General features: G+C 35.2%; 1 protein-coding gene across 11 annotated transcripts in view; it reads left to right on the top strand.

The window, feature by feature from the left end:
• The window catches only part of FRYL (FRY like transcription coactivator), a 158960-nt gene that overhangs the window by 128685 nt on the left and 17504 nt on the right, over positions 1-12771 (top strand). For all 11 annotated transcript variants that reach the window (XM_041490308.1, XM_041490395.1, XM_041490477.1 and 8 more), the window contains 6 exons: positions 1056-1217; positions 1506-1580; positions 2743-2919; positions 5567-5770; positions 6629-6796; positions 10676-10929. In XM_041490308.1, the coding sequence (XP_041346242.1) occupies positions 1056-1217; positions 1506-1580; positions 2743-2919; positions 5567-5770; positions 6629-6796; positions 10676-10929 (1040 nt within the window). The remainder of the gene's footprint in view (positions 1-1055; positions 1218-1505; positions 1581-2742; positions 2920-5566; positions 5771-6628; positions 6797-10675; positions 10930-12771) is intronic.

Here is a 12771-nt window from a genome sequence, read left to right as displayed (position 1 = left end):
AGTCATACTGGGGGATAAATTTAAAATTCTTTTATGATGTTTGTTTGCCTTTTCCCCCTTTTGACTGTCTGGAGAGTTAATTAGTAGAAGTCAGTAAGGTAATTCTCAAGGGTATCTCATCTGTGTCAGAGAGCAGACAATGCAGCTGGCTGCTACTTGCAGCTGAAGATACCAGGCTTTCAACAAATGAAAGGATGTGCATTCAAGGGCTGAGAGGATTAAAACCCTCTACTGCAGTGTTGGCATGAATTTGGAAGGGGGAGGACATTCGGAGGCTGGGATCAGATACAATTTGTAGGAAATTCAATGTAAGAGGGATACAATTGGAGAAAAACCTCCTGTGGTTAAAAATATCACCCCTGCCACCAATGATACCCATTCTACATCTGAAAAGGGGAGCATGGCCAAGTGGCTGTAGTGTAATGTGTATGTAGTGATATGAAAATTGTAGAAACTTTATAAATTATCAGAAGAGCAAGCCCCTGGTTGAAGCTAATCCTAGATAATGATAAGAGATATAGATGTCTCAGGAACATTACTTAAATTGGCAAGTACATTCACTACTGAAGTTTCAGGGCATACAGCTAATTGAGAGACAAGATAAATTCCCACAGATAGCATTTGCTGTCAAAATAGTTGAATTTGATCATTGTTTTTTCAGAAGTGTGTGTGTGTTTGTGAAGTTGCTGGTCTGCAGCAACAATTTGTTCATGTCAGGGAATGATTCTACAGAGAAGCTTTTAAAACATGGTTTAAACTTAGAACACATTTGGTTTTAAAGTGTGTTTTAAAATGTAGTTGGATTGTCAGCTTAAAATGTGCATAATTCAACACCACACAAGTGGGGAAAATGGCCCTTGCTGCAGAGGGTACAGGTATTCAGCTTTGTATTTCCCAGTGAACCAAGGCTCGGTGGGTTAGGCATGGGTTTTACAGAATGCTTACAAGCAGACCAACCCTCCTACAATTCATGTAATGCTAAATTCTAAAGTCAAATATGTAGTCTTTACTAATATAGATTTGAATTTTAAGAAAGTGTTTGTTGTCTTTGCTAGACACCAATTATTGGGAATAAATATGGTGATCAACACAGTGCAGCTGGTAGAAATGGGAAGCCAAAAGTTATTGCTGTGACCCGGAGCACTTCTTCAACTTCATCAGGCTCCAATTCAAATGCGCTGGTTCCTGTCAGCTGGAAGAGACCACAGCCATCTCAGGTACATTGTGCCTCAAACACTCTATACATATATTAGAGACAGTGTTTGTGAATGTATTTTAAAAAATGCATTGAAGTGTTATTTGAAGTTTATATTATGTCGTAGCGAAACAGTAAATTAATATGGCATAAACTAAAAGCTGATACTGGTGAAAAGTAAACAATTTAAAGATTGTTTTAGAGGATGTCAACAGGCAATATGACTAGTTGAAAGTGCAAATGTTTTCTGTTTTAACCTGCACCTCCAGCAGCTGCTATGCTATGTGAATTTCTTTGATATATTTTTCAGAGAAGGACTAGGGAGAAGTTAATGAATGTGCTTTCTCTGTGTGGTCCAGATTCTGGTCTTCCCAAGAATCCTTCAGTAAGTGGTGATGGTGGTTTGTTTTGGTTTTTGAACTCAACTAGCAGAATGCTATTGCATTCTTAGTTGTTGGTGAAGTTATGAACAGTGGATTTGGACAAGCTAGTTTTGGTTCAGCAGTTCACAAATGCAATTGAAATATTAAAAAGAAGAATCAGAAGTAATGGATTACTATTAGTCCTCAAGGCCTCCAATGACATGATTGTCTTGGCTAGAAAAGATAATTGAACTAGGTCTCCCCTGTTCTGACTAAATCTCTACCTAGTCCATTACAGATGCTTTTGAGTGAAGGGGTAGCAGTAGCTGAGGACTGTGAGGGTGTTGAAAAAAATATTAAAAATATTAAATTATTAAAATATTTTTATTTAAAAATAACATAGAATACACTGAAAATAGCCAGTGGGTCATATATCTTGAAACGTGGTTATTTTTAAGAACAATAGTCCTAACTGCTGAGTAAAAATAGGTTGATGGTTTTACTTCTGTATAAAGAACCCCACTGGCATACTATGCTTGATGGTGGTGATGGCATTGACAGCTTTTAAAATAAAGTGGATAGCCTACCTTGATTCTCATCTAGAACACATTTTTTTATTGTGTCTTAAACGTTCTTAACTGAGGAAAATATTGGTGGGAGAAGGATCTTGAATCTAGTGCAAGAAGCTAAAATAAATAAAAATAGATGCCTGAAAGCTGGAACTGGAGAGATTTAAAAACAGGGTATGGAAATAAACAGAATATTGACAATTGTGATGGTTGTAAATGCCACAGTATCTCAGTATTAGATCCCTTTTAAGGTGTACAGTCCTTCCACAGAAGTTTGTAGGTGAAAACGATACCATCTGTGTCATATGCATGGTTATTATGATGGATTCTTTTGTTCTTAAATTTGACAGATATTGTGGTTATGAAAATGAAGTTTGGGTGGTATATTTTTCCCTATTTATATCTTTGTAACTCTTAATTACATTAAGTAGAGAATGATACCACTAATATAAAGATGTAGTTTAAAATCCAGCTACTCTTAAAGCAAAGTGTTATCAGTACAGGGGTACTCACGCTGCCTGCCACTAATTCCATTAAATGGCAGGAAGCAGGATAGCTGATTTTTGGAGTTACAGAAATTGGGAGTTCTTACTTCTGTTTTTACCTATATCTGCAGGTTGTGTTTTCTTCTAATGAAGACTTAGAACTTGGAGAGCAACAAACTAGTCTAATTTCAGCAACAGAAGAAGTGATTCAAGAGGAGGAAGTGACTGTAGAAGACAACACCAGTGAACAACAATTTGGAGTTTTTAAGGACTTTGACTTTTTAGATGTTGAATTGGAAGATGCGGAGGTGAGACCTTGGGGTTTCTTCTGTGTATTTCCATTTGAGAGCATTTTAAAAATAAGGTTGTGTTGGTGCAATTCTAAGGAATTGGCAGCCCTACTAGCTAATCCAATTCAGAAGAAATTATGACATGATGGAGCTTAGATAGAGAAACCTGGGCCAAAAACTTTGCAGGGTTAAGTTGTTGCAAATTGTTGGCTGGTTTTGGAGGGAAGAGTTGAGGTTTTTTTGGAGGGGTTTCAATGACTGTCTGAAAGGGCAGTGATAGGACAGCATAAGCCAATGTCAGAATGAGCACCCGGGTACCATGCAGGAGAAAACTTAATTACGGAACAGTGTGTTAAGAAAATGGCATAATCATTGTTTCTAATACATTTCTGGATTTTGAGAACTTGATGAAAGGCTTTCAAAGTAACAAACTGTATGACACACTATCTCATATATACAATTGCCTTGCTCTCTATAATTGCTTGCTTTGACTTTTGCATTATATCTGGTATATTGCAGTTCTTGTATTTCCTCTGCTTCTCTGTCAAAAAGAGAGAGGGAAGGTAAAACAAAATTAAGCATTGAGAAATAGTGACGATTCTGTTAACAACTGTTAATTGTTTCAGGTCAATAAAATGCTTCAGACCAAAATTTGCTGAAGCTTAAAAGTATGACTATAAAAGGACTTAGAAGGAAAAAGTCAAATGTTTTATAGTTTCTTGCAGTGGTTTTGTTACAGTCTATGCAAACTATTGAATTAGTAATGGAAATCCTTGCTGGTCATGAGTCCACAAGCTACTAAGAATATCTAAATATCTAAACACAGATTGTTCTCCTCTTGATTTATCTAGACCTCTTTACAGGGTTTCTCCCCTAATTCTTTAGTTTTATCTCACTTTCTTCCTGCTTCCTGTGTATTGCTTTACTTCAGCCAGTATTTGCACCTTCTAGGAAAAGTACAGGCTTATTATGGTCTATTGCATAGATGTAACCACACACTATTCAGACACCATTTCCTGTATTGAATACAAGTTCAGAATTGTGTCTAAGTAGTATTAAAACATTATTTTAACACTAGACAGGGCTTGGCAGATGGGATGGCAGAAGTTGAAAACTTCACCAAATTAAGTTAACCTTTAACTTCATTTTCTGTGCTGTTTTAATGGCAGATAATAATTAAGAAAAGACATTTTCTTCTTTATTAGTTGCCTGAATGCAACATGTAGTGCTGTACTAGAGAAAAAAAAATAAGACCACAGATAGTAGAGATTTAGGGCGTTATGTATAAATTGTGCACTTGGTGTAAGAGCTCTGGCTTATTTTTTCACCAAAAATATAGAAAGTTCTTTATTGCTAATAATTAAATGTCAACAGTATGAACTGGGGCTTTTACATTAACATCTGAGTAGTATCCAGAATAAACTTAAGTGCTTCGGCCCAGAATAGTAGTACTTTGTTGTACTTGAAATTATTTTGCTTTTTCATAACTTTTCATCTTCTTTTGAGGAAAAGAAAGCACCAAGAGAGAAAGAGATTACAAAATGTTTAGTTTGCATATTTAAAGAGTCATGGTGATTTCTTAAGTCACCACAAGAGATACTCTGTTAAGACAGTTTTGGAGCTGTGTTTGGGGCTAGATGTGGTGTTACAGTAACTGTAGACCAGTGAAGTGAACTTCACCAGGTTTTCCATGTTGCTTAGCTGAATTGTTGAAGGTTGATTAAGTGCTTGAGAAAATCAAATATCATTATTGTGCTTGTGAATTAAATTAACAGTGTTTTTAAGATATGGATGTTACTTAGTATGATGGATATTTGAAACCCAAATATCTCAGTTTGAAAATACACAAAGAGAATGGATTCAGCTGTTGGTATTCAGGGTGCACTTTATAAAACTGACACAAAGTAGCTGGTAAAACAGTTATAGACAACATCATCTTTTCTACACCCTGTATATAATTATTGTTGATAGTGTTTTGTCAGTTGGATGTGGTCAGTATAGATTCATGTGTGTTAGTTAAAGAACTTCATCAATGTTTGTTGGAACAGTTGCTTTACATGTTATGCTAGAGCAAATGTATCATGAGCATGCTGATTTTAGTGTTTTGTCGTCAGTTTGTTGGTTTTTTTTTTAATCTCATTAGAAAGAGACATTATTTTAAATACCAGCTTTTTGACTAAAGCTTTTTTCCAGAGCTTGAATCAGTCTTTTACTGTTGGCAAATCCTATGTAATAAAACATTTTTCCCTGGCTCTAGAGTATCTTTAAGTGTTTGTCCTCGTTCTTTCTAATTATATGTGTTTTCCTTTTTGCTAACCAGGAGCTGCAGGTAAGTTGCAGCCTGGTGCCCTGGCTTGTTCATCTGTTGTTGTCTGTGATGTGTTTGTACTTTTTAGTCAGATTTTAAAATCAATACTGATGTAGTTCTAGATTACATATTGAGATACTTTCCAAGAAGATATTCAAAATATTTCTACTTCCTTTGCCATATATTTTATTTACAAGCATTTACCAAGGTACTTAAAATTTTAATAAAACTAAAGGGCTGATTGAAACTCTGTTCATGATGCATTCAGTACTCATGTTTCCTCTGTCTCATTTGTGTATTAACTTAATTATGTTGAAACTCGTACATACCAGATTTGTGCAAACTTTTTTATTACAGGGTGAAAGCATGGACAACTTCAACTGGGGCGTTCGCAGGCGCTCTCTGGACAGCATTGACAAAGGAGACACACCGTCCCTTCAGGAGTGCCAGTACTCTGGTAGCACACCCAGCTTGAACTTGACCAACCAGGAGGATACTGATGAGTCTTCAGAAGAAGAAGCAGCACTGACTGCAAGTCAGATACTGTCTCGTTCACAGATGGTAGGTTGTTTTTCTGTGGAAGAAATCTGAGAACTTAAGTTTTCCCTAGCACATTAAATGGATAAGTGTGGCTCACACTTTCAGCCTAAGTGATGTAGTAAGGAACCAAGTTAACGTGGCTAAGCTTCTTTTTCATAAAAGCATCAATGAAAGAAAAAAGTTATTTTATGACATTGGTGGTACATAATTTATAATTTTAGGTTTATCATTTTAGTACACCATTAATTGTTTAGTGTCTTTACACTTATATTTTTTTAATATAAGCACAAAATTGCATCTCTTATATATAAAGTATGTATCTCCGGATTTCTAGATTAAAAAAACACTCCAAATACTAAATAAGATCAAGAGCATTAAGTGGTCATATGGAGGTCTAAGCACAGAAATTGCTAAATTAATTATGGATTTTGAAGCCTGTGTACATATAATGTAGGAAAATCTAGAATGCTGGCCACTCAGAAGTCTCTCTGCATTACATAAATGAAATTAAGAAAAAGTTGACTAGATGGGGAGCAGCTTGATGCCTATGTTGCTTTTCAGACTGTAGGCAAAGCTTGCATAAATGTTGCTCCCAACAAAATGCTCTGCTTTTCAAGGGTTTCAGTCTAGCAAAAAGAACTTCTAAAACAAGAAAGAAAATAATTTTCCTTAAAGGAAAAGCTTCTTTTCAAAGTGAAATGTTGCAGAAACGCATGTGATGCTTTGTAATACTTCTAGTGTAAAGCTGTGAAATTCATCATATGTGAATAAATTCAAATAGCTAACAATACTGAAACAACCTATTTCAAAACTGATGTATTCTTTACCTGCAATTTGTGTTTCCCTTGAAGAATTTTGTTTCTTTCTTTTCTGTCTTAGTTAATCAGTGATTCTGCCATAGATGAAACAGTGTCAGATCATGCTGGTTTATCACTTCAGTCTCAAGATTCCACTAGCAGTGTGGGAACAGAAGAGGTGCTTCAAATCAGAACTGAGACCCCAAGTTTGGAGGCTTCTCTAGATAACTCTAGCAACCAGCTGCCTGAGGTGGGGAGAAATGTGGGCTGGTGCATGGCTGATTTGGGCTCCTTCTAGTTTCAGTAGCAACTTTGGCTTTCTTTTCAACTGAATTTTCATCTGTTACACTGATTAGTTGATTTGCTTTTAATATTTCTAACCTGTTGGTGTGTTCTTACAAAATGTTCCCTCGGCATGGAGACTTCTTGGATGGACTGAGGGAACTTACCACAGGTTAAAAATATTCTTGAAGGGCTGATCATGATCATTTCATGGTGCAGAATGAAACAGGCTAATATTCAAAATGCTTTTACTTGATATGGTTGAAATCCTTCTTGAGCGACATTTTCTTTCCAATACTTTTTTATTTCCCTCCCCCTGTCCCCCCCTTTTTGTTTTTTTGCTTTCTTTGGGTTGTGATTGGTGCTATATGGGAATAAAACCTCAGGCCAGCTGTGTTAGCAGTTGGTTCCATTAAATAATCCTTTAGTAAGGACTACAGATGCTAGTGGTATACTTTTTTGGAAAGGCCCATGTGGACTGAGACAGATTTCAAGCTAATGGCCGCCTGCAAATCTGTGAGTACTTCAGTTATTGTGTTTTCAAATGTTTGAATAATTTAAAATTTAAAAAGACACCCCTAATTTAAAACAAACTGTCATCTGCTACAGTTTTTCTCCAAGTGACTTGGTTTAGGTGGACTTTTTATCTCTTAATTTAAAATTATTTGTGCTACTAGCAATCTTGTTTTATTTGCATAATGTTAGCTAATCCCATCTTTAACTATGCATGCAGTTTTATTGAGTATTCCAGAAAATTAAGCCATTCCTATGTTTATTTGACTAACCAGTGAGTGCACTGTTGACATTTAAGAATGAGTTTTCAGCCAAACTGGCTTAAATAATCTCCTGACTAGTTCAAGTGACTGGGCTAGTTCAAGTTCTGAAGGCTCTAGTTTGCCTGTTTGCTACTACAAAAATTGCTCTTACTAGCAGGCAGACCACAGATGTAGCTAATGTTTAATGAAGAAAAAGAGTCCAATAAAGGGACAGTGGCTGATTTCCTGTGATAATATCCTCACCTTTTACAGGTGTAATATTGTGATGCTCATAAAATACTTTCCCCCACAGTTTTTCTGTTTTCCCATTAAGATGATCTATGTGCTTTTTTAAAAAAGTGTTTAATTACACTGGTGTTGATAAATTGTCTCAGCTGTTGCAGAGCACCTGTGCTTAGATTGTCAAAGAAATTGTTATCACTTCTTGTGCTTATCTACCACATGCATTTTTGATCCAAAATAATTTTGTTTGAGGAAGAACACCTAATCTGGGTGAACTTTTTGCATACAGATTTCAGAAGCAAGAAGCAATATCTAAGCTGGAATTTTATAGAATGAAATTCACCACAAAAATCTTTTGTCTTCTCCCTTGTTGGCATGTGGTACATCCTCAACTGTAACTAATTTTTACATTTTCATAGGTCTTTCAGAGACTACCCTTAGAATTCACTGTTCTTGTACAGCTCCCTTTATAAAATCACTATATACTGCTATAATACAGGTGAAAATATTCACACAAAAAAAGCACCACTGTAATTTTAAAATGTTGAAAACATTTAAACTATGCTGTAAAATAATTCCATGACTAGGCAGCATTCAGAACAAATTGCTGTATATAAAAAAACCCACTACATACCAATGCATTCACTAGATACTATGTGTTCCAGGTTGATTTTGTGCTTGTTAGAATATGAGATTTGGAAATACACAGGTTTCTTCAAGCACAATTCAAACAGTTATTACTCTACAAGACTTAGCTATCTGGTTGGATTTTGTTGCTCAAAAAGTGAGCTGGCCTTATGCCTTTTACCAGAATTACCTTGAAAATACGCACACTATTGACTCGTCTTGAAATATTTATGAAATAGTAAAACTGATTTTGTTCTGAATACTTACACTGTACAACTTGTAGCATAGGACAGTTGTTTTTTCCTGTGCTCCTGTACATTATATGTAAAGCTCTCTCAGCACAAGCATTTCATTGTATGCCAGCTGTCAGTTATCAAAATGTTTTTAATGTAAATAAGTATATATCAAAGTTACCTAAGACAATATGAGTAAAATTGAAGCCATTATTCATAAACAGCAGTGTGCTGGTTAGATGAACTGTTAGTTCCTTGTTTGTCTCATAGGAATGCTGTATTTAAATTAATAGTTTACTTAAATATATTTGGCTGATTCCCAGAAAATGCAAAAAAGGTATTTCACATTCCAGTTAAGAACTTATTGTTCATCTGAGAAGAATAATTTTGTTCAAAAATAAGTTTTACAGGCTTATGCATATGAAAGTTTCTGACTAAAATGATTCTCTATTTTACTCACTTGCACTGTAGAATTGTGAGGGAGTGGTTTAGTAGAAGTAATTTTCCCAAGGTTCTGTGGCATTGGTAACCATATAACTATATAAATCAGCTTTTTAAGATACTTAGGGAATATTCATACTGGTAGTAATGTCCAATGACACACTGCAAACGAAATCAGGAGTCATGGCACTATGAAGACTTAAACTTGGTAGTGAACTTATTAGCTAATAATAAGCATATTTTCAAAAAGTGCATCTCTTATGTGTGTATTTACCAGTCATGATACAGTGCAACTCTGTATCCTGTATTAGCATCTGTAACAGAAATGGATCATTGGTTCAACCCAAAGTATTTTGTTGAGTTTTTTTAAAGTGTACTGCATTCCCATGTGCCTCAGCTGCTTGGTAGGACAAAATGACTCTTCTGTGAAAAAAAATTGCAGATTTTACTTTAACAAAAGAGGCATAAGAAGTGAAGTCACTAGCTGTGTCAAATGGCAGCAGTGTCATATTGAGGAGTACCATAGTGAAAGTGAGATTTGGTAAGGATCACTGTGAAAGAAAATTGTGTAGTTCTGTTTAAAGCTGAATTGTCTTTTCTAATATGTATACAGTTATTTAATCTGTCAGAGGATCTGTTTCAACTGCTGAAAACCATGAAATGATGTGTACATTTAGAGGCTGTCCAAAGGTTCCTTGACCAGTTTTGGATATGCCAGTAGAGGAAGACCGGCATCCTAAGAATGAAAATTTGTGGCAATTTGTGTCTTTAGGAAATAGCAAGTGTTATTTTTATTCCACAGAGAAATCCAGTATAAAGGTTTCAAATTAATTAATCATAAATTAACTGAATCTTAATTCGTCTGTGCAATATAGTGATGTTAATGAATATAATAATGCTAAGGGAGAAAGGGTTGTTTTAATATTACCTACATGAGTTTAATTATCCTCTCTCTGTAATTGCCTGTTGATGAAAGCCTACATTTAGAGATTCAGGGTAAAACCCTTAAAGATGCCTATATTAGTAGTAATGGTAAAATAATAAAAACAGTGGAATGTCCCTTTTCCACTGTTTATCTATTACACTGTTGCTAAGTAGTTATCCTTTAGAAATTTGTTAAAATGGAGAGTGGAAAGGAGAAAAAGTATTCTGATACTTGCTCTAGACTCCAAAGGCAGTCATTTTGATGCTTACCTAGAAAGGTAAAACATGAAAGTCTTGGGTTTGTTTGATCTCAGTAAGTTTGAGTCTGCGTACATATTTTTCTATCAGTATTCTCTAACAGATTTAATTAAATGTATCTGAGAAATTGTATTTGCTCTACATAAATCACATTCTAGGATATTAATGTTTACCAGGAGTTATAAACATTACAAATATGCTGCCTGTCTTTGCCCCAGTAAAACTCTGTGAACGAGCCAAAGACCTGAACAGTTAAAGTAAATATTTGTAAATAATCTTTTATAACTGTTAGTTTACCATAATAAAAACTGATAAGAATACATAGGCCCCGACAGTAATACTAATGAAAGGATGTGTGATTCACAGGAAGGCAGTTCAGCAGTAAGGGATGAACAGGTCAGCACTGCCAGTGAAGACACTGGGTCGTACCTACTACATGAGCAGCAAGACTGTCTGGGCTGTCACGAGTCTCTGGAGTTGGAAGAGACCCCAGAACTGGTAGAGGCAGCAGCTCCTGAAAGCTATTCTGAATCCGTCTGTGAAGAGGATGTCACTCTTGCTTTGAAAGAGCTTGATGAGAGATGTGAAGAAGAAGAAGCTGACTTCTCTGGTTTGTCTAGGTAAGATTAATACTTGTTATAAGTAATAGAAATTACATGTTATCAGTGCATTATCAAACAGGCTTTTCTATGGTATGGAGATTTCCATTAATCCCATAATACAAAAATATAAAACAATGGATTGCATATCTGAAATAATGGTTGATCAGTTTTGCCTGTTAGAGCAACTAAACTCAATATTTTTTTCAGCAATTGTTTCTGGTACAAGGAAAACAGTTGTGCAGGAAAATATGAGAATTCTGAAATACAAGAAATTAGCACTTTTCTTCACCATCAGTAGGACAGAAATGTGAAAAGTTAGCTGCAAACAGTATAAAAGAGAAAAGCTCTTGAACTGCTCTGACTTACAGTGGCACCCAAAGACATGAAAAAAACAGGGGAAAAAATTAATTTTTTTTTTTTAAATCAAGGCTGTAGAAGTCAGGTCAGTTTGTCTTTGAATTTGCTCAAGAGCTGTTTTCATTATTAAGGTTCATAAGTCTCCCGTATATTTCTAAGACATTTTAAAGTAAAATAACATTTTTTTCATTTTCATAAGGAGAGCAAAAATGACTATTGAGGTGAAAAGTTAAAGTTAGTCCTAGCTGTTTGAATCATATTTAAAGTGAAACTCTAAGTCCCCTGGAAGTAACAGTCTAAGAAGGAAGGAAAAGGAACAAGCAACCGCAAACAAACAAAACACACAAATCAAAACAAACAAAAAAATTCCAAATTGATCATAGGCTTGTTCATATTTAAAATTTTTTCAGAAGTTTAGATTGAATAATAGAGAGACTTGGTATATATAGGAACATAGACTTGACATCTGTTCTTTCAGAGAGGTCTCTTAAGGAGGCATTTTCAGAAAAGAGCACAACAGGAGATACAAAAGAAGTTGCTTGAGATGGTTTTACTGGGAGAGACAGAGAAACTTGGCTCTTGTGACCCCATACGTGACCTGCTCTATATGCCTTGTGAGACTTCAAGGCTGGTACCAGTTAAGAGCAGTTTAGTTCCTCATCTGCAACTGAACAATCCCTTATGGTTTTATTTTATTTACACTAAGCAAGCAAATGAAAAACCCCATAGCTCTAGTCTAAAGAGTGACAGAGGTGATAGCATTGGTACACTAGTTAGAAAATACCTGAAAATCTTTTTTGAAGCTTTGCTTACAGATGATAATCATAAGGGATTAGTCTTAGCTTTTGAGCTTTGTGATATTAAAATGAAGGTATCTAAAACCAGCACTCATACTTCTTGTTTAAGACATGTTTAAGTCTTGTTTAAGATGTACTTAGTGCTGTTGTGGATGAGGCAGTTGTCATAGAGAAAAACTGTATGTGATTTAAAAGATTATTTTAATAAACTATCTGTATATTTAGAATCCTCCTACACATATTTGTGCTGCCTACATACAGTTATACAAGAAGAAATGTCAAAATGTATCATCCCTTCTAATACAGAATATTTTAGGTTAATCATTATTTTAATGATTGGAAATAGTAGCATTGATTAATGTGTAGTTTGATATTTTATTGGATGTTTGGTGCCTAATGGAAAGTATGACAGCAGACTGTTCTGTGAACAAAAGGCCGTTAAACTGATTGCCCATAAACATGAGTGTTTCCATCTATCTCCATTTGCTTATGTTACTTAAGACAGTTGTAAAGCACTATTACATTGCTAAATGAGCTCTTGTGCTTCCCTTAAGGAAGGCTAAAACTTGTTGCAGATATTGGTGGACCATCTGTTCAGATCAATAAAAATTTGAAGAATGGGATGTTACTTCAGTTATTGGGGGCAGGAAAAAATGCCTGTTTCTACATGGTATCCATATATATAGTGCGGTAATACCTATATATA

The sequence above is a fragment of the Pyrgilauda ruficollis genome, unplaced genomic scaffold (genome assembly GCF_017590135.1).
Source record: "Pyrgilauda ruficollis isolate IOZ18807 unplaced genomic scaffold, ASM1759013v1 scaffold1, whole genome shotgun sequence".
In the NCBI taxonomy this organism is placed as follows: domain Eukaryota; kingdom Metazoa; phylum Chordata; class Aves; order Passeriformes; family Passeridae; genus Pyrgilauda; species Pyrgilauda ruficollis.
The sequence above is the reverse complement of the archived record's forward strand: the minus strand, read 5'-3'. Positions and strand labels throughout refer to the sequence as shown.